The following is a 26,508-nucleotide window of genomic DNA, read 5'->3' as shown; positions in this document are numbered from 1 at the left end:
CAACTAAGAACCATGAGGTTGTGGGTTCTATCCCTGGCCTTGCTCAGTGGGTTAAGGATCTGGCATTGCCGTGAGCTGTGGTGTAGGTTGCAGACGCGGCTCGGATCCTGCATTGCTGTGGCTATGGCGTAGGCCAGCGGCTACAGCTCCGATTGGACCCCTAACCTGGGAACCTCCATATGCCACGGGATCGGACCTAGAAAAGGCAAAAAGACAAAAAAAAAAAAAAAAAAAAAAAAAAAAAAAAAGTCCATTCAGATGTTCTGTATATTCTAGAATAAATTTTAGCAAATTGTATATTTAAAAGTTCTCCCATTTTTGCTCATATCTTTTCATTTGATGACTATACTGTGGTGGAAGAATTTGTGATGTTTATCAGGTTTATTAAGGAGATTGAAGTGATTCTTTCTACCTTGTTTTCTAATGATGTTAAAGTAAAATAAATGGAGCAAAGCAAATCTTGGTTCTGTTAGGTAAACCAACTTGGACACTTATCTTCTATATGTAACCACAAAAACCAAGAATTTTTGTTAACAATAATGTAGAATTACTAATTTTTTCTTTGACTTTAAAGGGTTAATTTAGGTGGCATTATGGTTCCTTATAGAAAGTTAGGGAAAATAAAACAATGAAGAAGATGATCATAGTAGTGTCTAGAAATACTGAGACTATAAAATATTTTATGTTTTTGGTATATAACTAGTATTGGTGGAGTAGGACAGAGTAAATTAATACAGTATAAACAGAAGGAACCATAGACTGTCTGCTTGAAACCCATTATTTTGTACGAATTAAAATTCATAGAGGTTAAGTGACTTATCCAAGGCCATGAAGCTAATTGTAGCAGAAGCCGAGAAAAGGATAGAGATACTTTTGTCACCACAAATAACAAATATGTTGTCCTTGCAGCTTCCAAAGCATAAATCAGTAGTAGTAACACTAAATGATTCAGATGATAGTGAATCTGATGGAGAGGCATCCAAGTCAACCAATAGTGTTTTTGGTGGATTGGAGTCCATGATTAAAGAAGCAAGACGAACTGCTGAGGTAAGTACAGTAATGAAAGATAGACATAAAGATCATTTATTGACAATCATTGAAGTTTTTTTCCTCTGATAATTAGACCTTAGAGGTTTAGATTTTAATATATTGACTTATGTAAATATTTTAAGTATTTGTATTATTAGGACTTTATGTTATGAAGCATATATAAATTTAGATGGGTTTAGTTATTAAACTATTTGTTTCCAGTTGACTAATCCATTTTTCAAAATAATAAAATTGTGTGGATAATTATCCTCTGTACTAAGGAAATTTATTGTTTTGCAGTTGCGTTACATTACCAGAAAACAGTTTTTTGTTCAACTGTATGATCTAAGTACAGCTTTTATCCCTATCCCTAATTGTAACAGTAGTTTAGATATGAAATAGTTCAGTTATTTTTAAACATAGGTCTTGACTACTTAATGGATTTTACAGTTACTTTGTTGGTTAACGGCCAGCATTGTCTCTTAAAAAGGAATAGAAAATAATGGTGAAGATATTCATTTATTTTTAAATATATGAATTTACACCAGATAAAGTAAAATATAGATTTTAGGGATTATGAAAGCTTTTGATCTGGTTGACTTCACATGTTTTCTAGCAAGCTTCAAAGCCAAAAGTACCTCCAAAATCTGAAAAAGAAAATGATCCTATGCGAACACCTGAAGCTCTACCTGAAGAAAAGAAGATTGAATATAGATTGTTAAAGGAGGAGATTGCCAAGTAAGTGGCATTTATTTAATTAGCTTTGAGGGAATATACTATTTTTAGTACTCTGTATACACTTTATTGGCATTGGAAAATGAAGGTGATGATTTTATTCAAGATGAGTTAAGTCTTTATAACAGACATTATAAACCAGACATTCTGGTTCCCCCTCCTGTCGCTTGCACAGGAGGGGGAACCAGAACCAGACATCATCTCTAAACCCGAATAAAGTGATGCTAAACCCGAATAAAGTGATGCGCTGAGATATAAACAGCTTAGAAAAAGCTAAAAGCTGTTTTAAAGGAGAACTACACTGTCAGCTTTAAATGCCAACTTGGGTCATGCATATTGATCATCGTTGTTATTATTAGTCATTATGTTAGTCATTTAGTTAGTAGTTTTACTTTATGTTATGAAATAGAATACATCTTTAAAGAAAAATAATTTCAGTTTATTCTTTGGTATAATTTATTAATTTTTATTCATTATTTTAGTCGTGAGAAACAGCGTTTAATTAAATCAGATCAGCTGAAGACAAGCTCATCATCCCCAGCAAACTCTGATGTAGAAGTTGATGGGATTGGCAGGATAGCAATGGTTACTAAGCAGGTTACAGATGCAGAAGCAAAACTTAAAAAACATAGGTAAGTCTCATTATCTGATTAAATAGTGCACGTTTCTAAATTTCTCTATATTAGAGGTATATATTTTTGTGGTATATGTCAAAAATTACACTATATGATTACTAACTCTTTCATACTTGGTAGAACTAGAGAAAGGTATCATTTTGTTGAATTGTACATTTACATAAAGTAATAGTATTAATGTTTAAAAAAAATCAAGACTTCAGAAGAGAGTTTTCCTCTTCAGATATAAGTGTGACTTATCATTGCTAAAAGCATTTATGAAACTGCTTGTTTTAGACTTTTCTTTAAAACCTCTTCCATGTTTTTTAAAATACCTTTATTGGAAGCATTATTTTTTTTTAGGGCCACACCCGTGGCATATGGAGGTTCCCAGGCTAGGGGTTGAATCAGAACTATAGCTGCTGACCTATGCCACAGGCACAGCAATTCAGGATTCGAATTGCATCTACAGCCTACACCACAGCTCATGGCAATGGCAATGCCAGATCTTTAACCCAGATCTTTAACCCTCTGAGTGAGGCCAGGGATCAAACTTGCATCCTCATGGATGCTAGTCAGGCTGGTTTCCGCTGAGCCATAACAGGAATTCTGGAAGCATATTAAAGGTGAACTTGATAGAAATAGTCATTACTTAATCTGTTCAGTAAGACACATGGTCGTATAAACGTTATTATATGTTATTACATAAATTATAATTATAATAATTATAAAAATAAAAATTATAAAAACCATGGTATGAAAAATTGTTAAGACATATCTTGGAGTTCCCCGGTGGCCTACAAGGTTAAGGACCTAGCATTGTCACAGCTGTGGCTTGGGTCACTGTTATGGTGAGGGTTTGATTCCCTGCTGGTGACCTTCTGCATGCTGTGGGCGTGGCCAAAACAAATAGAATTGAAAAAGATGTATCCTGATATTGGAGGTCTGAAAAATGTTGATATTAGATGAAATATTTTGGACCATAAACTCCAAAGTTAGCAATAAGAAATGGTTTTATGTATGGTGTTTTGGAAAATTGATACTGTGCCAATTTTCTGCTGTACAGCGAAATGATCCAGTTGTACATATATACCTACATTCCCTTCCTTATATTATCTTCCATCATGGTCTATCCCAAGAGATTATATGTAGTTCCCTGTGCTATACCTCACTGCTTATCCATTCTGTATGTAATAGTTTGCATTTGGTGTTATGTATGTTTTAAAAGAGGTTAAAATAAATTCATTTTGGGAGTTCCCTGGTGGCCTAGCAGGTTAAGGATCTAGCATTGTCACTGCCCTGGCTCACGCTCGCTGCTGTGGTGTGGGTTTGATCCCTGGACTAGGAGCTTTTGTGCAGCCAAAAAAAATTCATTTTAGATTCCATTTCTTTAATAACTTTCATAACAAATGAATACATTTTTAAAAAATCTTTGCCTTTCTTCTCCCCATCCTATTACATATTCTCTGCCTTTATGATTCACTCTAGATGTTAATTGTTGTGACTGTTTGAAATAAGATGTTTCATTTTTTTAACCATAATATTCAGTAGTTGATCAAGATGAAAATCTGTATCCATAAATTTGTTTTTGTCTTTTTTTGCTTCTGTTCCAAACTTTACATCTGTCTATTGTTTAAAAATTAAACTTCCTTTTCCCTTCCTTGCCTTGTCTTAGATAAAATTGACTTAGAGGTTTGTTAGGTAATTAAATATGCTTGATTATGTTTATTAGATGTTTTTTGTGTATATATTAAAAGTATTATAAATGAAGCTAAACAGCAATTATGTCTTAAGTTTATTATTTAGGAGTTATATAGGGCTGATTGAACATTTACTGTTAACAGCTTTTCAGCCTTTATTCACATTACACAGACAAATGTTTTGTTTTGTTTTTTCCTTTTTTGGGGGGCTGCACCTGTGGCATATGGAAGTTCTAGGCTAGGGGTTGAATCGGAGCTGCAGCTGCTGGCCTATGCCACAGCCACAGCAATGCCAGATCCAAGCCACATCTGCAACCTATACTGTAGCTCACTACAATGCCAGATCCTTAACCCACTGAGTGAGGCCAGGGATTGAACCCCCATCCTCATGGGTATTAGTCGGATTTATTACTGCTGAGCCACAATGGGAACTCCCAATTTTTTTTAAAGATCAGACCTATAGTTGCTTTCATAAAATGTAACAGTGTCTATCTGAATACATGTATGATGAAAGGAATACTTGGTGAATATGAAAATATCCTTTGAAATACTCACTTCTGTGTATCAAATATATTTTTAAAAATGAGCTATTACTTTGTAATTTTTTTATTGTGATGGTGTTAGTCCACTAGTTTAGAAAAACAAACATTAATAAGAATTTTGTTATTTCCCAATTAGGATTCTCTTGATGAAAGATGAATCTGTTTTAAAGAATCTAGTACAGCAGGAAGCTAAGAAGAAAGAATCTGTTCGAAATGCTGAAACAAAAATTACGAAACTTACAGAGCAGCTTCAGGCAACAGAGAAAATTCTCAGTGTCAATAGAATGTTTTTGAAGAAGCTTCAGGAACAAGTAATGTTCTTTTTTAAAATTAAATATTGTAGTCTCATGTTTACTACACATTTTTATGGGCCAAATTTTTAATAAAACCATAAACCGAAACTATCAAAATACATAACCTATGTTTTGTTCTCTCTTGAAACGTGGTATTTTCGTATTTTAATTTTCAGTTGAATACCCTAAAGCTACTATGTTTGAGAAGATATTTCCTCTTCTAAGATTTACATTTTCAGAATTATCCAATATTTCAGATTCACAAAGTTCAGCAACGTGTTACAATTAAGAAAGCTTTAACTCTGAAATATGGAGAAGAACTTGCTCGGGCAAAAGCAGTGGCTAGTAAAGAAATAGGAAAACGTAAACTGGAACAAGATCGCTTTGGAGTAAGTTGTGTGTAGAAATATTTTATGTTTGAAAAGGAGAAGGTTTTAATAATACTTTTGAGGATAAGAGATATATAAAAAATTCAAGCTTTTTACTGCATATTCAAGGAAACTAAGGGTAAAGCTTTGTTTTTATATGACATCTACATTTTTAGAAATTTATTTTTAAAGTTACTTTGACTTTTTTTTAAAGTTTTTGTGTATCATAGATTAACTGGTAAATCTGTTGGGAAGCTTTTGTAAAACTATTTTATTTATCGATTTAGTTTTATTATGTTGTATTATAGGGATAGCCTAATTATCTTACCAAAAATCATTTATAAAATCATAACAATATAAAATACTGATACCATTTTTCCCTCCAGCCAAACAAAATGATGAGACTGGACAATTCTCCAATATCAAGTCCAAGAAAGCATTCAGCAGAATTAATTGCTATGGAAAAAAGACGATTACAAAAGCTAGAATATGAATATGCTCTGAAAATTCAGAAACTAAAAGAAGCCAGGGCCCTTAAAGCAAAGGAACAACAAAATATTGCTCCACTTGTGGAAGAGGAACCTGAATTTTCTTTACCTCAGCCCTCACTTCACGATCTGACTCAAGATAAATTAAGTCTGGACACAGAGGAAAATGATGTTGATGTTGAGATTTTGGCTGGATCAAACAGAGAACGAAGAAGATCATTCTTAGAATCCAATTCTTTCACTAAACCTAACCTCAAGCACACTGATACACCTAACAAAGAATGTATAAACAAACCTACCAAGAATACAGTAGAAAAACCAGAACTTTTTCTAGGATTAAAAATTGGTGAATTGCAGAAATTATATTCAAAAGCTGACAGCTTAAAACAACTGATTTTAAAAACTACCACAAGCATTACAGACAAGATTTTGCATGGTCAGGTAACTGAACATTTCAAATTATTTATGAAATCTAGACTTCACCCTAGCCATATTTGCCTTAAGAAATTACTATTTTCTTTTGCAGGAGATTTCCGTGGATGTGGATTTTGTGACAGCACAGAGTAAAGCAGCAGAAGTGAAGCCATGTCCGTTTAGACCCTACCATAGTCCCCTTCTAGTTTTTAAGTCGTACAGGTATAGAAGGAAGATTTAATAAGCTTGAGTTTCAGGGTTGCTTCTTGTTGTTAATGATATCCTAAGCTTGCATATTTGATGATAATGAAAATTGAATCATGGTCATGAAAAAAATGAACTTGTATAAATTACTGTCTTGTTTTCAGACTTGAACCAAAGAGGAAGTAAGGTTCACTTCACACCTGGTTTCATCAATTCTTATCAAATCTTAATTTCTAGCTACTGGTGGAATTGTGGAGAATTCTCAATTACTGTCTGTTAAAGATTTTAAGAAAAATAACTGAAGTCTTAGGAGAATTTTTAATTTTTTAAAATGTTTTACTATTACTCTAAGGAAAACATTGGCCAGCTTTCATAAACTTGATTTGATACTTTCAGATGATTACCTTAGTGAGAGGTTGCTTTTTTTTTTTTCTTTAAGACTTTTAGAAGCTGTTAGACTTAAATTGGTATGATTTTATAAAACTATTAAGCATCTACTATGTAGTGTAAACTTTTTCTCTAGTTTCTTGGTTGGCTGGTAATGTAAGAAATACCAGTGTTGGGAGTTCCCGTCATGGCTCAGTGGTTAATGAATCTGACTAGGAACCATGAGGTTGCGGGTTTGATCCCTGGCCTTGCTCAGTGGGTTAAGGATCTGACTTTGCCATGAGCTGTGGTGTAGGTCGTAGATGAGGCTCGGATCCCGCATTGCTGTGGCTCTGGTGTAGGCCAGCAGCTGCAGCTCCGATTGGACCCCTAGCCTGGGAACCTCCATATGCTGTGGGAGCGGCCCTAGAAAAGGCAAAAAGACAAAAAAAAAAAAAAAAAAAAAGACCAGTGTTTTATAGAGTTTTATCATGTGGTAAAAATTACTACTTTTAGAATACAGGATATTTTTGTTCTTTGTTTTCTGTTTCCTATATTTTATATCCTGGGTATAAAAGTATCATGTTCCTAGGACTTGATATTCTTGTTGTTTGTGAGACTTCATTTTGGTATCAGATAGTATTAGATTAATAATTAGATAAATAGTAAGCTCAAAGTATAGAAACTTTAACTGAGAAAGAAAAGATGAAAATTTCTTAAATTTTCTGAGGAATGTTTATAGAGCATCATAATGTGCCTGTCTGCCTCTTTTCTTCTTAGATTTAGTCCATACTATCGTACCAAGGAAAAACTTCCCCTAAGCTCAGTATCATACAGTAATATGATCGAACCAGATCAGTGTTTCTGCCGTTTTGATTTAACAGGAACGTGTAATGATGATGATTGTCAATGGTGAGTAGTTTTTATTTGTGAGCAGTTTGTAAATTAAAAGGTAGTCTTGGTTATTTGGCTTTGGTATATACATGATTATCTTTTCTGTGTTGTTATTTATTTTTAGGCAGCATACACAAGACTATACGCTTAGCCGAAAACAGCTCTTCCAGGACATTCTGTCATATAATCTGTCTTTGATTGGTTGTTCAGAGACAAGCACTGATGAAGAAATTGCTGCTGCAGCAGGTTCTTAAAGACCTCTTGTTTCTCAACTGAAAATTTGAATTTAGGCAATTTAAAAGCTTTATATTCAGTTGTTGACATCTTTAAAGAGCTATAATAATTCAATACATTCATCTTTGACACTTTATCTAGGTCTGCTCTATCCACTACAGTAGTCACTAGCTATATGTTGCTATTTAAATCTAAGTTAATTAAAATAAAAATTTATTTCATCAGTTACACTAGCCACATTTCAAATGCTCAGTAGCCACTGTTGAGGTCAGTGTTGGTAAGTACTTACCAATAAGACAGTGCATATATATAAGACATCCATCATTGCAGAAAGTTCTTTTGATGGTGCTCATCTAAATATTTCAGTTTATTTAGCAGTGTATATCACATGGTTGTATAGAAATTTTACTGATATTTTAAAAATAAACCCTATTTATTGTTTTTGAAAATAGAGGGGTGTTGGAAGTTGAGACGACTGTAGACTGTAGTTTCAAATCCTACAATGAAGTATAAAAAGACCTTTTTTTTTTTTCCAGTCTTTTTGTCTTTTTAGGGCCGCACCCGATGCATATGGAGGTTCCCAGGCTAGAGGTCTGATCGGAGCTGTAGCTGTCAACCTATGCCACAGCCACGGCAATGCCAGATCCAAGCCGCATCTGCGACCTACACCACAGCTCACGGCAATGCTGGATCCTCAACCCACTGACTGAGCAAGGCCAGGGATTGAACAGGCAACCTAATGGTTCCTAATTGGATTCGTTTCCTTTGTGCCATGATGGGAACTCCCTAAAAGTACTTTGTACACTTTTTTTTTTTTTTTAATTTTTTTAATTGTTATTTCCCTAATACAATTTTTTTTCCTACTGTATAGCATGGTGACCCAGTTACACATACATGTATACATTCTTTTTTCTCACATTATTGGTGTTTGTTAAATTCAGTATTGTGATGACTCAGAGTGATTGTAACATCACCGAATCTATTTAATCATTCCCAATTAGGGACTTTAATTTTCACTTTTTTAGGTTGTTTTGGTAAATACTCTTTTCCAGCCCAAATTGGGTGCATGATATGGTGGGATTTGCTCTAGCAGTTGAGATAATGTAGGCCTTCCTTGCCCTTTAGAAGGCCATGGGTGTTTTTGACTAGTACTTTTAACTTTTAAACTATTCTTCACTTCTTTGTCTTTAGTTAGCCTAATTTCTGTAATCCATGTTTATTATACTTTTTATGAAGATAGCATTGCTCTACTTTCAGAAAAATATGTCGAGAAGCTTTTTGGAGTAAACAAAGATCGAATGTCAATGGACCAGATGGCTGTTCTCCTTGTTAGCAACATCAATGAAAGTAAAGGCCATAGTGAGTATATATCTCTTTCTGCTGCACAAAAGAACCTTATAGAGCAAATTTGTCGAGCAAATTTTTTGGCATTATGTTCTCAGTGTAAAAAAAAAGTCATTTCTGAGTAACATTAGAATACATTTAGCTCTTTTTGTGTATTGTTTGGGTAGCCTTCAAAACTAAAAAACTGGAGTTCCCTTGTGGCTCAGCAAGTTAAGGATCTGGCATTTTCACTGCTGTAGCTCTGGTTATAGCTGTGGCAGAGGTTCAATTCCTGACCTGGGAACTTTTTCATGCTGTAGGCACAGCCCACTGTCCCCCACCAAAAAAAAAAAAAACCCAAAACTATAAAAAACTAATTCTATTAACTATTAACCATCTCCTGTCTCCTTTAGCACCTCCATTTACAACCTACAAAGATAAAAGAAAGTGGAAGCCAAAGTTTTGGAGAAAACCTATTTCAGAGAATAATTTCAGTAGTGACGAGGAACAGTCTACAGGACCAATCAAATATGGTAAGAAGTAATTTAAGACCCACAGTCATTAAATTGTGGTGTTAATCTTTGTCTAACACTTTGCGAATCCTTTGGTGTAATCTACTAGCCTTTTTAAAATTTCTGGGTTTTGTTTTTGTTTTTTACAACAGTGATGCCACTCTGTGTTTAAGGCAGTTAGTTCTTCCTTGTGAGGACTGCCTCTTGAGTTTTGTATTCATGGCCCCTGCCTAGTAAATGTGAGGGTCACCCTTTAGTAAATGTGACAGCTTTAAATATTTCTAAACCTACTTGAGTGGGTTGAAGGAAGCAGTACTGCTCCCATTTGAGAACTACTACCTGGCCTGTGTCCTTGATAGCAGGCGCTCTGTTTTGTTTCATCTTTGAGTCTGTGTTTTCTGATATGCAGTAGACTCACAGAATGAATGAATGAAGTGAGTGAACAAAGTGTGAATGAGTACCTTATTGTCAAGCATACCTTGCGTTATAATCTCAAGTTTGCGTAATTATTGTTTGTATATTAGCAAATATGCTTTCATGATGTTTATATTAATGTAATACTTGTTCTCTAATTTAGATATAGTGGAATAAATAATGTTTATAAATTACGACTTTCTCTTAATTTTTTTTTCTTTTTTTGGCTGCCCTGCGGCATGTAAAGTTCCTGGGCCAGGGATCAGGTCTAAGCCACAGTTGCAGCCTACTCTGCAGCTGTGGCAACGCTGGATCCTTAACCCACTCTACTGCCTGAAGGATCTAACCTGCATCCCAGCTCTCCAGAGATGCCGCCAACCCCAATGGGCCACAGCTAGAACTCCTCTTACAATTTAATGAATGTGAATTATCAGATGATGACACTTAGCCTTAGAGTAGGGAGGTTGTTCTTACAGTTTGCCCAGCATAGTCCTAATTTATACTTCTTGTCCTGGTGTAATTTTTAATATCACTTTTTACTCGTGGAAGTGTCCTGGTTTGGGCAATAAACCGTATGATCTCTCCCGCTCTTGCTCTCTTTTTTGTCTTTTTAGGGCCGCAACAGCAAGTGTGTGGAAGTTCCCAGGCTAGGAGTTGACTCAGAGCTGTAGTCGCCTACACCACAGCCACAGCAACGTGGGATCCAAACTGTATCAGTGACCTACACCACAGCTCACCACAGCACCAGATCCCAATCCACTGAGTGAGGCCAGGGATCGAACCTGCCTCCTCATAGATACTTGTCAGATTCGTTTTCGCTGAGCCACAATAGGAACTCCCTGTATGATCTCTCTTAAAGCTATGAGCTTTTAGATTTAAGATGAGGCCAGTTGTCTTTTCTTGGATCTGTGGATTAGAGATGTTGTGAAGCTAATAATACTTTTCTTTGTAGCCTTCCAGCCAGAGAACCGAATTAATGTTCCAGCTTTGGATACCGTTGTCACTCCAGATGATGTCAGATACTTTACAAATGAGACTGATGACATAGCTAATTTAGAAGCAAGTGTGCTTGAAAATCCGTCTCATGTACAACTTTGGCTCAAGCTTGCATACAAGTATTTGAATCAGAATGAGGGGTAGGTCCCCTTCTAATCTTTGTGTTAACTGTTACACATTTATATTTTTATGTTTGAGGTTTATTTCATCTCTGGTAATCAGGTTTCCTTCGTAGTATCAATGGAGTCTTTGTTTTTTGACAAAGCCAAAAGCACTTTGTTGTTCTAAAGCTATTAGAAAAAGTTTAAGATTAGATCTTGAGTTATGTGCATGGCTCAGTCTGTGAGTAATGAATTAGCTACAGTTTTAACTTCACTGGGCTCTTACTTATTTCAAAGTATTATTAGTTAAAACAGTAAATTCTGAGTGGTCTAAGAATTAATCATTGAGTTTTTTTAATAAGTCAGGTAGTCTTGGTCTCAAAATTATGATAAAATCACAGTGGAACAGGTTAAATTTTCTGTTTATTTTCATTTGGAAATTTAAAGCCTGTCTAAGATCCTCTAAATTCTGGTCAATTGACCAGAATTTTTTTACATACATTTTCTATGTGTGTTGTTATGGGTGTTCAAATAAGGTAAATAGTAATTTATCTCAAAAATGACAGCTTCTATTACATAATTGCATTTTCAGACTCCTACTTGTTGATAGGATTGCCAGGAATAATTTTTGTATTACCAGGAGTAATCTTTTATTACTGTAATTTTAGAATTGTAATAGTCAGGTTTGTTTGTTTTTAAATAGGCTGCTCTATTTTAAAACTTGGTATAGCGACTTTTTGTAATAAAGTAGCACTGCAGAATGCTAACAATCACATCTGAATACATCGCTTATTTAACTTACCTTGTGGATCATTTTCATGTTAATGGGATAAGTTACAGTGTTTTCTTTTCTGACTCATTTACTGAGTGAAGGCCAAAAAACTGTACATTATTTTATGAATAGGATCATGAGAGACAATTATCTTCTCCAAGAGATAGCAAGCCCTTGACTGTTGAAAAGAACTATTATATTGAAAGCTTTGATTATTTTGTGCTGGCAGTAGATGGCCTTGAGGGAGAATTGTTTAACTTTTCCCATTCATAGACGAGTGTAAATATAAAGGGTACTGCTGAATATGGACCTATAGCACATTTGAAGTTGATAATCTAGTGGTTTTACAACACTGTTTTTATCTGGTAAATGCTCATTGAACATCCACTTAAAAAGGAATTGTAAAAGAACTTAAAAAAGGTCTATAGGAAATCAGGACCTTTTTTGGACAGATGTGATTTAAAATCTTAATCTACTTCCTTTTGTCATAGGTGATAGCTTTTGTCATAGCTTCTTGGTAAGTTTTAATAGAAAATGAAATTTAAAAGTTGACTCATTAGACTAGGCTGATTTAAAAGTATTTTCAAGCATTTAAAAAAAAAAAAATTCCGCTCTTTCTTTCAAACATGTAGGCTAGGTTCAGAGTCCTTGGATTCTGCTTTAAATGTTTTGGCTCGAGCTTTGGAAAACAACAAGGACAATCCAGAAATTTGGTGCCATTACCTCAGATTGTTCTCAAAAAGAGGAACCAAGGAGGAGGTTCAGGAAATGTGTGAAACAGCTGTTGAATATGCTCCTGATTATCAAAGTTTTTGGACCGTGAGTAGAAGATATAAAGTTTGTATGTGAAATCATAATTCTTTAGGTCATCTTAAATGTCACTGTGTAAGCTGAATAGGTCATGTGTTCGTCTGCATATAGATATGATAATAACCAGTAACCTCAAAACCACTTCTCTGGGTCAGGATTAATTTAGACTTTTAAACAAGAAGACAATGTTTAGTAAAGAGGTGATTTTTTGTTGTTGTTGTTTACTTTATTGGTAATGAAAAAAACATAAAACATTTTATGCTTATCTATTCTTAAGCAGTTTTAGTTTGGGCAAAGTTAAGTGAATTTTTTGCAAAACACCTGAAAAAAAAATTTTTTTTTGGCTGCACCTGTGGCATGTTGAAGTTCTCAGAATTGAACTTGTGCCACAGCAGTGACCAGAGCCACAACAGGGACAATGCCAGATCCTTAACCCACTGCGTAAGAGAACTCTGAAAAAAAAATTTTTTTTAATGTTTGTATAACATTTTCATGAAAGCCAGGATGCATTTTGGTTTTTTAATTATTCATCCTCATTACTTAGGGAAATAATCTTAATCTATAAATCATAGTAATATAAAATCTTGCTAAAATAAAAAGATTTGGTGAAAAAATGGGTTTTTTCCTCATCCTCTGAGAAAATGGGAGCTTCTTACCCAGGCTAAAACTTAAAATTATAATTGATTCACTTTTTTTTTTTTTTTTTTTTTTGGTCTTTTTAGAGCCACACCCTCAGCATATGGAGGTTCCCAGGCTAGGGGTTGAATCGCATCTGCCAGCCTACATCACAGCCACAGCAACATGGGATCCGAGCTGTGTCTGCAACCTACAACCAGAGCTCACAGTAATGCTGTGTCCTTAACCCTCTGAGCAAGGCCAGGGATTGAATCCACATCCTCATGGATACTAGTCAGATTAATTTCCACTGAGCCACAGTGGGAACTCCATAAATGATTCACTTGTGAAATAAGTATTCATTAATATCTAAACTTTTACCAGCTGAACTCAAAAACTTTTTGATTCAGATAAACTTTCATATAAATCTGTTATCATCAGATCTGTCATTTACTTGCTAACCGAAATTCAAAACAGATAGATTTGGATAATACAATGTCCCTTAATGAATGAACTTGCTACTCTCTAACTCTCCTAACTCAGGAGCTGAATAGATTTGGATGGTGAAAGATGCTTGGTTTTTTGTTTTTTCATATGCTTGGTTTTTTCCTTGGAGCCTTGTACTGTTAATACTGTTGATCACCACAAGTCATAGGGTATTATAGCCTTCCTTAAATTGTTCGGTCTTTAAAAGACCTCTTAATTTCTTGATTAAGTCTTTTATTCTTTTGCCACATAGTTCTTTTGTTGCTTTTTTCTTTTTTTTTTTTTTTTTTGGCCACACCTGTGACACACTGAAGTTCCTAGACCAGGGGTTGAACCCACACCACAGCTATAACCAGAGCCACATTTTTCACAACACCAGATCCCCAGTTTACTGAACCATGAGGGAACTCCCCATATATTTCTTATTATGAATGCTGTTCTCAAAACTTTTATAGTCACACACCTGAGCACTGCAAATTGTGTATGATCATAAACATGAGTTTTTGGAGATCTATCATGGCTTTGCTGCCATTTACCTATTAATTCAAGGAAAGGAGAGGCGGAATTGCTTCAGTGATAATCCTCAGAGTATATCTGAAAACTAAAACAAATTTCCAACTTGTGGAAGAAGGGCAAATCTAGGTTATAGTACTGAAAGATGGGTTTATACATATGTATAATTACTCTTCTTGTAGAAATTGAATTTTTTTCAAAATGGTCAGACCCACGGCATATGGAATTTCCCAGGCTAGGAATTGAATTCAAGCCCATGCCAGATCTTTTAACCCATGTCCCAGGCCGGGGATCCAACCTATGCCTCCCAGCAGCCCGAGCTGCTGTAGTCAGATTAGCCCTGTAGTCAGGTTAATCCACTTCACTACAGTGGGAACTCCAGAAATTGAATTTTTAATATGAGATAGTTTCTTAATGAAATGTAAAAAATCTGTAGTTTTAGTTTATTCTTACGAAGCAGGAGTAACATATGACATCCCTTTGGGCAGTTTCTGCACCTAGAAAGCACCTTTGAAGAAAAGGATTACGTATGTGAAAGAATGATGGAATTCCTGATGGGAGCAGCCAAGCAGGAAACATCGGATGTTCTGTCCTTTCAGCTTTTAGAGGCTCTTTTGTTTAGAGTTCAGCTACATATATTTACTGGAAGATGCCAAAGTGCACTTGCTATTTTACAGGTAAACAGTTATTATAACATTTAGTTACATTTTGTAGAGAATTTTTTAAAGTTTTAAAATAGTACAGGTAGTATTGTTTAATGATAATTAGCACAGGTTTTAGATTTGAATCTTTGCCACTTAGCAGTAAGTTGTGTGAATTTGGGTAAGTTTATGACTGTTTCCTCCTTTGCATAGTAGGGATAATACCTTCTTTAGAGTATTTATGAATTTTAACTGAAAATAACATATGTTGAGTACCTACCAGAATAAACGTCAGTCAGTATTCAAACCATAAAGGGAAAAATTAGTCCCTAGTGAAAATCTTCTGTATCAGTGTGTTGGAGTTTTTCTGTTTGTTACTTTTATTGTTTTCTCTAAATTTTGAATATCATGACACTTAAGATGTACAAGCGAATTTAATCTTTTTTGTTAATTATGTCATAAACCTTGACATGGTAAAAATTATGTTAATCTTGTACTGATAGCTCTAAAGAGTTTTTTCATTAAATAAATTGGTGACTATCAAAGTTTTGACTTAGGTATTTAAGAACCATGTCAAAGAAATAAAACTCTTTTAATCTTCTTTGCCTTTACAGTTGAATCTTATTAGGAATATTTTTAAAAACACCTTCAGATTATTTTTCCATTTTACCTAGAATGCGTTGAAATTGGCTAATGATGGAATAGTAGCTGAATACCTTAAAACAAGTGATCGATGTTTGGCATGGCTGGCCTACATACATCTTATTGAATTCAGTGTTCTCCCTTCAAAATTTTATGATCCATCTAATGCCAATCCTTCAAGAATTGTTAACATAGAACCATTTATAATGCCATGGCAAGCAGCTGAAGATGTAAAGACTAATCCTGACATGTTGGTAGCAGTATTTGAAGGTAAGTGTAAATGTTTATAAATTTAGAACATCAACTTAGCACTTATGATGATTCTTCCTACTTGAGTGAAATAAATTTATATATTGCAAGTCATAGTTTCATACTTTGTTGTATAAATGCTTAAAAGATTAAGGATTGGGTCAGATAAGGTGGCATCTATGAAAGCCAGGAACTATGTGAATTGCATAATTAGTTTTTCTGATTATGGCAAAGGACACCAGCTAAATATGTAGATGATAAGGCATATTTACATAGTTTAACGAGTTGATTGAATCATAGAAGCAGGTAAATTTTGTAAAGGAATCTATCAAGATTAAAGTTAAAAGATAATATTGTTTTTTCAAGTAATATTTTCTCTATCAAACAATGAGTTTGTTTGCTACTATGTGCTAACAGAAATCTACTGTGGAATATAGATAATATATAAAGCCTCTTTTCTCCTAATAAGTATATAGCCTATTTAGAAGATAAAGATTAGCGGGCATTTTGGGAGTGCTGGGACGCAGGTTCGATCCCCAGCCTGGCACAGTGGGTTAAGGATCTGGCATTACCACAGTTGTGGCTTGGATTGCAGCTGGGGCTTGGATCTGATCCCTGGCCTGGGAACTCCATATACTGCAGGGCAGCCAGAAGAGGAAAACAAAATAATAATAATCTGGAGTTCCTGTCATGGCACAATGGGTTAAGAATCCAACTGCAGTGGTTCAGGCGGCTGCAGAGGTGCGGGTTCAGTCCCCAGCCTGCTGCAGTGGGTTAAAGGATCCAGCATTGCCACAGCTGCAGCTCAGGTTACAGCTGCGGCTTAGATTCAATCCCTGGTCCAGAAACTCCCATATGCCACAGGTGCAGCCATAAAAAGAAAAAATAAAATCTATACACCCGATGTAATTATTGACCATGTGAGGCTATGTAACTGTATGTTAGTATAAAATCTAAATTCCGTGCTTAGAGGGGACTGGGATCTGTGATTTAGAGGATAGTACGGGCCGTAAACCTGAAGGGAAGAGATTATTGTAGGTTGGCATGATTAAGGGTGTCTTCACTGAAGAATTGGGACTTGGAGGTGGACTTTGAAGTTTGACTATGATGTAACTGACATGATGGGTCTCCTCCTCAAAGATAGGACTCTTGTCTTACGTGTTTCTCAAGGGCCTGTAATATCTGGCAGTGTACTGAGTGCTTGGTAAATGTTTATTGAATAAACTAGGGAAGAAAGGAAGTAAAAGAAGGATATTCCTTGGAATTCCCGTCATGGCGCAGCAGAAACAAATCTGAGTAGGAACCATGAGGTTGCAGGTTCGATTCCTGGCCATGCTCAGTGGGTTAAGGATCCGGTGTTGCTGTGAGCTGTGGTATAGGTCGAAGGTGCGGCTTCGATTTATTGTGTGGCGTAGACTGGCCACTGTAGCTCCAATTGGAACCCTAGCCTGGGAACTTCCATATACTCTGAGTGTGGCCCTAAAAAAAAAAAGGACATTCATATTAAAGCAAAAAGCAACAAGTAGATAGGAATTAGTGCAGTGAATTTGAAGAGAGATTAAAAGAAGAAGAAAGTCCTAGAGTTCCTGTTGTGGCTCAGCGGGTTAAGAACCACTGAGTAGTATCCATAAGAATATGCGTTCCATCCCTGGCCTCGCTCAGTGTATTAAGGATCCGGTGTTGCCACAAGCTGCAGTGTAGGTCGCAGATTCGACTTGGATCTGGCGTTGCTGTGGCTGTGGTGGTGGTCGGCAACTGGAAACTTCTAAAAAGACGGGAAAAAAAAAAAAAGCCAAGTCCTTATCAAAGTAAGACTTTTGTGCTGGAGAACAGAAAGAATTAAGCTTGGTAAGTGGAATGGCACCAGATTATCAAGAACTTTGTGATTGGAATTAATGGCAATAGAGATTCTTTAGGAAAAGAAAGAACATGCTAGGGAGAAATGAAACCAAAGATAGGAAAACAAGCTCATAGCCATAACTGAAGCATAAAAAAAGTAACCTGGCGAGTTCCCACTGTGGTTCAGTGGGTTAAGGATCTAATGTTGTCTCTGTGGTGGTGAGGGTTCAATCCCCCGTCCAGCGCAGTAGGTTAAGGATCCAGTGTTAGTGTTGCCGCCACCTGTCGAGTAGGTTACAGCTGCAGCTTGGATTTGATCCCCTGCCCAGGAATTACCATAAGCTGTGGGTGTGGCCTAAATAGAAAAGAACAGGGGAAGAAAGTAACCTGGGAAAGAGAGACATTTATTGGAGACATATTTGTTACAGACATTTTAAGTTACCACATTAAATGTCAGGGAAGACAAGATAGTCAAAGATGATTTCAGGGTTTTGAGACCAGGAAAACGAAAGTGTATTAATAGAAAACTGGTGGATTGGGAAGACTGGTAGTACAAGTGGTGTTTGTGAATGATAATTGGTCACTCAAGCGGAAATGCTTGTTGGCAGAAGGAAATAAGGAAGTGCACCTTAAATGGACAATTATAGATAGAGAAATGGATTTAAAAGTTATTATTGTTATTACAACATAGAAATTATTGTATCATGTAGTGCTTTACAGTTTTCAGTGTGTTCTACAATAAGTTACTCAGTAATTGAGGCTATGAGATACTTTATTTGAGGAAATAAAATTTTAAAATACAGCAATAGGGGGTAAAAGAGAGAACTGAGTCAGTGAATGAGACCAGGAGAAAATATAAACAGTCTCTTGCAAGCAGAGACAAGAAGAAATTAAAAAGAAGAGGAAGAACATTATCCAATGAATGCAGAGATAGGTTTGCTTAGATAGGACACTTAAAAGTAAACTTCAAAAGTGCTGTATCAGAATGACATTCGCTTTTAGACTCAGTAAAGCTGGGCAGTCATACCACCGTTGGGCAGGGAGAAAATAATGACAGTTGTGCAAAGTGAAACCTCAGTGGACCATTGTCTAAGAAGCAGCAAGATCAAATAAAGGACTCTACAAAGGGAACTGTTTTGAGGAAGTAAGGAAGAGATCTAGTTTACAGGGAGACATTTAGATCATCAGTCAGTAAGAACTCTAGTGAAGTGGGTCCGAAAAAGATAAAGAGATAATTCATTCTTTAAATTTTTTTTTTATATCCTTTTTAGGAACTTGGGGTAAATGCAGAGATTCTTGTTTAGATGCAAGAGCTCATATGGGATGTTTTATGCTTTTTTTTTTTGGACGTACTTGTGGCATGTGGAGGTTCCTGGGCCAGGGATTGAATCTGTGTTCAACGCCAGATTTTTAACCTCGTGGGCCACCAGGGAACTCAGGGATGTTCATTCTTAACAAGAAAGTGAGGGCAAGCGATTTAATTTTAGGAGTTTGGAGATATCTGAAGTACTTCCTTTGAGTGAAAACCAGGAGTTTAGGTGAATAAGATATGGTCAAATAAAATAATAGGCTTTATTAGAGTTTTAACAGTCAAATAATTCATTTTATGTTTGATTCATGTTATGATGTTTTTGAATAGATGCGGTGAAAGCTTGCACAGATGAGAGCCTTACTGTTGAGGAAAGAGTAGAGGTCTGTGTTCCACTTTATACAAACATGATTGCCCTGCACCAGCTTCTCGAGAGGTAAAACTTAATTGACAAGCAGTTAACCTTGTATAAAAAATTAATTTTTTTCATGTGTTAGATGTGTGTTTTTCTTGTGAAGGTATGAGGCTGCAGTGGAGCTGTGTAAATGTTTATTGGAATCATGTCCCATGAACTGCAAGTTGTTGGAATCCCTTGTCAGTTTATATTTGCGAACAAATCAGCATGACAAAGCCCAGGCAGTGTGGCTTACTGCGTTTGACAAAAACCCTCAGAATGCAGAGGTTTTTTATCATATGTGCAAATTCTTCATCTTGCAGGTAAAAAAGAAAAAAAGACATAATTAATTTTTTCATAACTCTCAAATATGATATTTTTATGTTTCACATTTATTCATCCTTTCTAAGATGTTTCAGGCATCAGCCTCGCCAGAATGCTTTGATTGATCCTTTTGCCCTTTGCAAATTGTATTAGGTATTCATTCTTTCTCTGCCATCACCGTGCATAGTTATATTAAGTGCACTTAATTATATCGCATTGTAATTTTGCTTACAGCTGCTTTGTACACTGTGCTAAGAACTCCTTTAGGGCAGGGATTGTATCTCATTCTGATTTAGAGTCTCCTCCCCCCAACACCAACACAGTGCCAAACATATGATAGAGCTTAATGACTAATTGGTGAAATGAGTGAGTGAAGTGAGCTTGTGGTATATTAGGTGTTACATTGTTTAATTGGTTAGTTCAGTTTGGAGCTCAGGGTGCAGAAGTCATCTCTGTGTTTACCTACTCAAGAAACCTAATCTAATTTGTGGCTTTGGGATGTGGGGGTGGGGTGGAAGCATGGCTTTTCCTCCCTTGAAAGATTTTCATTTAATTAAACATTGTACGCCTAATAATGTATACCCCTCCTCCTTCTTTTAAAAATAGAATCAAGGAGATAATCTTCTTCCATTTTTGCGGAAATTTATTGCATCCTTCTTTAAACCTGGGTTTGAGAAGTATAGTAACTTGGATCTGTTTCGGTAAGTTTATAGAACTCTTGATTTGTAGAAGAATGAGAAATAATGTAATCTAGTGGAAAGATTACCAGTTTTTTTGTGGATTGATTACATTTTAGATTGAAAATTTTTTTTTAAAGAAATGAGAATGCTCTCTTACATTCTACATAAGGGCAGTAGAATTTAATAAAAATGGACACAAGATGTAAAATGCTTTACATTCTTTGGATTAAGAATAGTAATAAAGGAGGAGTTCCCGTCGTGGCTCAATGGAAAAGAATCTGACTAGGAACCATGAGGTTGAGGGTTCAATCCCTGGTCTTGCTCAGTGGGTTAAGGATCTGGCATTGCCAAGAGCTGTGGTGTAGGTCTGAGACGCAGCTCAGATCCTGCGTTGCTGTGGCTGTGGTGTAGACTAGCAGCTGTAGCTCCGATTTGACCCCTGGCCTGGGAACCTCCTCATGCCTCGGGTGTGGCCTTAAAAAGCAAAAAAAAAAAAAAAAAAAGGAATAGTAATAAAGGAAGGTTTATATTGACACTGTAGTGACCTGTTCTGCTTTTAATTTATTGTCATTGTTAATTTTTAGCACTAAATACTGTAGCAACAGGGTGTTCCCACTGTTGCTCAGTGGGTTAAGGATCCAGGAGGATTGCTGCAGCTGTGGCGTAGGTTTGCAGCTGTGGCTCGGATTCAGTCCCTGGCCTAGGAACTTCTATAATGCTGTGGGGGTGGCCAAAATCAGGAAAAAAAAATACTGTAGCAACAAATTTTCCTGAGAGAGTTTGAGTAATTTTTGAAAAAAAAAAAAGAATTCTAATTTACTGGATTGGTGATCTAAAGTGGATATAAATAATATACCTTTTAAAAAAAGTTCCTAACGAGAATTACTTTTTACTTCTGAAATACAGAGTAAGAAGCTTTAGAGGATTCTTTTCTCAGCCATCACTTACTTTCTGAGTAACTTATATAGAACCCTGTTTTTACTTCCCTATTATTTACTTATGTATTATTTCCCTATTATTTGCTTCCCTATGAGTTCTTATGGTAACAACAAAGGAGGCCATAGCAGATCATAAAGAATGGTTTTGGGGCAGGCTTTTAAAGTTCTCTTTCCTTCTAACTCCTCATTTTTTGTAGGGATCAGCAGACTTTTTAAGGGCCAGATAGTAAATATTTTAGGCTTCCAAACCACATGCCCTGTCACTAATAGTCAACTATGCTGTTGTAGCAAGAAAGCAGCTGTGGACAGTATGAATGAGCATGGCTGTGTTCTAATAAAAGTTTATTTATGAAAATAGGTGTAGTTTGCTGATCCTAAGTAAAACAGCATCAAAAGGAAAATATTTTCTGACTTACTCTATTTATGTTAGGAAGAACTAGGAGATGGAAAGTCCAAGCTGAATATCTCTTTAAAAAATTCTTGTGGAAAATACTGATAAGTGAAGATAAAAGTCTTGGATTTATATATGCAAGTCTAATGCTTGTATGTATTTTTCTTTTCTTAGGTACTCCTTCCCTGCCGCCCTTCCGTATAGCAGTGTTATACAAAAATATATTTAAAAAAATAACCCACACTTTGTTAAGGCAATGGTCTAGCTACCCTAGAATATTTTGTGAACACAGCAGGGGTTTTCTTGTTGGCGATGTTTGTTTTGTTTTGCCTTTTTAGGGATGCACTGGTGATGTATGGAAGTTCCCAGGCTAGGGGTCAAATTGGAGCTGCAGCTGCCAGCCTGCACCACAGGCACAGCAACTTGGGATCTGAGCCTCGTCTACGACCTACACCACAGCTCACAGCAATGCCAGATTCTTAACCCACTGAGTGAGGCCAGGGATCGAACCTGCATCCACATGCATACCTAGTCAGCTTTGTTACTACTGAGCCACGATACGAACTCCAAACATAGCCGTTTTATTTGAGATTTGACAAAAAAAGTTTGGAGTCACTGTTCTTTCCTAGACGTGAGTCTTTACATCTGTCCTCTTAACGGTAGTCAATTTATTGACATGATGATTTTAGTACTTTTCTTGAAATTGTTTCTGTTCCTCTATGTCTGGATTAACGTCTTACAATTAATTACAAAAGAGTAATTTGAAATGCAAGTTAACAGAGACTTAAAGTGTTCTATAAGTAATTTAGAGATTGTTCAGCTTCTCCATGCTTTGTTGGCGTGTTTTTTTTTTTTTTTTTTCTTCTGGTGTACCTGCACGTGGAAGTTCCTGGGCCAGGGATCAAACCTGCTCTGCAATTGTGGCCTACGCCACAGTTCTGACAGCAACACTGGATCCTTGACCTTCTGTGCCACAAGGGAACTTCTTCTCCTTATTTTATTGTCTCAAACTCAAGCACAGGAAAAATTCAAGGCTGAACCAAACTTTACAGTCTTCCTTTGGGCAAGGAGGTAATTCTTTTAGCTTAAAAGGAGTTACTGCCAGTTTGTACGTGGTCAAAGATAATCAGATCTTCTTGATGTCAATTTAATGAAGCGGAATAGACATTTATCAATAAAAATTTGAAACTAGGCTACCTCCACATAATCTTGTCATTGTTTACTAAGGCATCTGGCTTTATTATTTTTTTCATGGAAATTCATAATTTAACAAGAATCATGAGAAAAAGGTATCCTGTGCTCAATTTATTTAGACAATTTGAAGTCTTTGTTTACAGAATTTTTTTGAGTCAAATATTGAGAGAATAGCAGTGTGAGAATTTACACCATTGCCATACTTACTGGTATTGATACAAATTTTTTTAATTTATAAAAGATTTCATAGAGGTTCCTGTCGTGGCACAGTGGAAACAAATCCGACTAGGAACCATGAGGCTTCGGGTTCGATCCCTGGCCTCACTCAGTGGGTTAAGGATCCAGCATTGCTGTGAGCTGTGGTATAGGTCGCAGATGTGGCTTGAATCTGATGTTGCTGTGGCTGTGGTGTAGGCCAGCACCCATAGCTCCGATTAGACCCCCAGCCTGGGAATCTCCACGTGCCTCAGGTGTTGTGCTCACTTAGGCAGCACCCATACACATGCCTCCGGTGTGGTCCTAAAAAGCAAAAAAAAAAAAAGATTTTATAAAAGCAAAGCTTATTAATAGGAGAAATCAGTGCTCTTAATAGATTCAGAATACTTGTTTTACTTCATGAGTAGAAATTGTAGAGCAAAATACATAGACGTATAATATTTATTTAGAGTTAGACTCTGTCATTTCTTTCTATGTAACATTTAGTATAAATTGTATATATGTGTATGTGTGTAAAATTTGGTATAAGGACAGCCAGAAAGAACTAGATGAGGTAATTTTCATTTGTTTCAAATCAATTTGAAGATTAGTAGATAGCCATAAAAGTTAACTAGGGGATTTCATTCACCTTACTGAAGTTAGCCTAGGGATAGTCTTGCATAGGTTAGATTTAAAGTTATCTCTTCTTGGAGTTCCTGTCGTGGTACAGTGGTTAACGAATCCAACTAGGAGTCATGAGGTTTCGGGTTCGGTCCCTGCCCTTGCTCAGTGGGTTAAGGACCCGGCGTTGCCGTGAGCTGTGGTGTAGGTTGCAGATGCGGCTCAGATCCCGAGTTGCTGTGGCTCTGGTGTAGGCCAGTGGCTATAGCTCTGATTTGACCCCTAGCCTGGGAACCTCCATATGCCGTGGGTGCGGGCCTAGAAGAGACCAAAAAAAAAAGTTATCTCTTCTTACTTACCTCAGTTTTCAGTTGAGAAAGCCGGTATTAGAAATTAAGTGATAAACTCATGGTAATATAGCTAGTTATGGCCAAGTTAAAATGATAACCTGACTTCTAGATGTACCATTTCTTCCTTTTCTTATGGTCCCCACCCAGTCTCCTCCACCCTAGCCCCCATTTAGTCTCTCTAATCCATTAAAACTTAGTCTCATGAAATAACTTTTAAATCCTGGGTGAACATCTATGCTAGATTGTCATTGTTGACATCATTGTATTTCCTTTGAAAACATTGTTCCTGAAGATGCTGGTGCTGTACACACAGATTCAAATGTATTGGAGAGGAAACCTGAATTAGCCAAAGTCGAATAGATTTTTTTTTTTTTTTAATGATTGACTTCTTAGAGCCTTTAATATCCTAATATACATTGTGGCCTTTTAAGGGGGGTTAATTTAATTTGCAGTACTTCTCAATCTTATTGATCATAGACCTCTTTTTGACAAGTTCATATAGACCAGTATGTTGTAGAATACACTTTGATATCATGTCTAAAATGAACTGTATAGTGGTATGTGCATGTATGTATGTATGTATGTAAGGGAGGAATTATTTTCAGATAACAAGTTTTGTAACTTTTTATAAGAAAGTACAGATTTTGTGGGAAAATTTTAGATACTTAGTAATCTCAGTTCTTTTCTGTTTTTAATTAGGTTTAAGTAGACAATTGTGATCTGTTTAATTTGGGGATAAGATTTTTAAAATCCATTTTAGAAGAGTTGTTCAAGTAGGTATAAAATAATAAATTTATGATGCTGGAGATGGGGTCAAAATGGTAAGATATACACATGAAAATAAAGTCTCATTACCTTATAAAAATAGTTCAAGGAAATTTCAGTTGAAACTGATAATTTTTTTTTTAGTATTAGTGATCCATGTGTGCATAGGCGTAATTTCAAACAGTGTGATTTTTCTCCCCCCAGGTATCTCTTAAATATCCCAGGACCACTTGACATTCCAGCCCGTTTATGTAAAGGGAATTTTGATGATGACATGTTTAACCATCAAGTTCCCTATTTGTGGCTGATTTACTGGTGAGACATTATCTACTATGGAGAGAAATGTTGCATCCTAAGCTTGCATTTGTTATTTATTACTGAATTACACTGTTAAAATTAACCTGATGTTAAAGTCATTGAAGCAAAATTGAAGGGATGCTAAGGTTTATACATAAAGATCAAAAGAAGGATTCCATTGTAATAGTATCTGTAATGTTTATACCTTGTCATTCCTTTACCTAATCAAATTGAGCTGTAGACATACAATGTTTTCCTTCATTTTTTAAACAGCCTTTGTCATCCTCTTCAATCAAGTATTAAAGAGACAGTGGAGGCATATGAGGCAGCGTTAGGGGTGGCCATGAGATCTGATATAGTGCAGAAGATTTGGATGGAGTAAGTTTAGTTCCTCTTAATAAGACTGGGATTTGGAATAATGGGATATGGTTGGGGAAAGGGGTGATGAGCTTTCTTGTTAGAGAATTACTGCCGTAATTATTCTAAATTATATTTTTCTTTTGGCAGTTATCTTGTCTTTGCCAATAATAGAGCTGCTGGATCCAGAAACAAAGTCCAAGAATTCAAATTTTTTACTGATTTAGTGAATAGATGTTTGGTTACAGTCCCTGCCCGATACCCCATTCCTTTTAGCAGTGCTGATTACTGGTCCAACTATGAATTTCATAATAGGGTAAGAAATGAAAACTTTCTTTCTTTAGATGTTTGTATGAAAGAAAGGGACTTAAATGATAGCAAAACTCTTGTTTTATATTGAGAGCTTTTCCTAGGACCACTTTACTAGCATTTACTATTATTCTTGACCATATTTTCTAATTATCTCTTCAGAATCTAGGAACAGAGCCCTTTAAGATTCAGTTAAGATAAAATGTGCATATTGATTATGTTCTTTTAATAAAATTTAGCATTGAAGTAAAAGTGAAGAAATATTAAGGTTTAATATATATTAAGAAAGAACAAAAAAAGTAACTGTAATAGTATCAGTAATGTTTTGCTTGAGTAATTGGAAATTTTACTGAATGAAAAATTCCATAACTTTGAAACAAGAATGGGTTTACATGTTGTAGTTGCTCTTTTTAATCAATGTTTTATCAAGCAAATATAATTACTTAGGACATAAGAAAGTTGAAATCAGATGCTGTTAAGAATTTTGAGTAGAATCTGAATATTGAGATGTACCTATATCTATATATGTCTATATAGTCATCTTCTTATAGGCAGTGAAGCAAAGGATTTTTTTAAATTGGTTTAGTTTC

General features: G+C 35.8%; 1 protein-coding gene across 1 annotated transcript in view; it reads left to right on the top strand.

The window, feature by feature from the left end:
- ZFC3H1 (zinc finger C3H1-type containing) overlaps positions 1 to 26,508 on the top strand; it is a 53,935-nt gene that overhangs the window by 22,810 nt on the left and 4,617 nt on the right. Inside the window, exons 10-30 of the mRNA XM_021092001.1 lie at positions 910 to 1,047; positions 1,646 to 1,767; positions 2,247 to 2,396; positions 4,757 to 4,931; positions 5,171 to 5,302; positions 5,668 to 6,210; positions 6,296 to 6,405; positions 7,534 to 7,665; positions 7,772 to 7,893; positions 9,139 to 9,240; positions 9,618 to 9,737; positions 11,083 to 11,266; positions 12,632 to 12,818; positions 14,912 to 15,100; positions 15,739 to 15,976; positions 19,434 to 19,539; positions 19,622 to 19,820; positions 20,428 to 20,522; positions 25,160 to 25,270; positions 25,526 to 25,630; positions 25,760 to 25,925. Of these exons, the coding sequence (XP_020947660.1) occupies positions 910 to 1,047; positions 1,646 to 1,767; positions 2,247 to 2,396; positions 4,757 to 4,931; positions 5,171 to 5,302; positions 5,668 to 6,210; positions 6,296 to 6,405; positions 7,534 to 7,665; positions 7,772 to 7,893; positions 9,139 to 9,240; positions 9,618 to 9,737; positions 11,083 to 11,266; positions 12,632 to 12,818; positions 14,912 to 15,100; positions 15,739 to 15,976; positions 19,434 to 19,539; positions 19,622 to 19,820; positions 20,428 to 20,522; positions 25,160 to 25,270; positions 25,526 to 25,630; positions 25,760 to 25,925 (3,426 nt within the window). The remainder of the gene's footprint in view (positions 1 to 909; positions 1,048 to 1,645; positions 1,768 to 2,246; positions 2,397 to 4,756; positions 4,932 to 5,170; positions 5,303 to 5,667; positions 6,211 to 6,295; positions 6,406 to 7,533; positions 7,666 to 7,771; positions 7,894 to 9,138; positions 9,241 to 9,617; positions 9,738 to 11,082; positions 11,267 to 12,631; positions 12,819 to 14,911; positions 15,101 to 15,738; positions 15,977 to 19,433; positions 19,540 to 19,621; positions 19,821 to 20,427; positions 20,523 to 25,159; positions 25,271 to 25,525; positions 25,631 to 25,759; positions 25,926 to 26,508) is intronic.

This window comes from Sus scrofa, chromosome 5, assembly GCF_000003025.6.
Source record: "Sus scrofa isolate TJ Tabasco breed Duroc chromosome 5, Sscrofa11.1, whole genome shotgun sequence".
In the NCBI taxonomy this organism is placed as follows: Eukaryota; Metazoa; Chordata; class Mammalia; order Artiodactyla; family Suidae; genus Sus; species Sus scrofa.
This window is presented reverse-complemented; position numbering and strand designations above follow the sequence as displayed.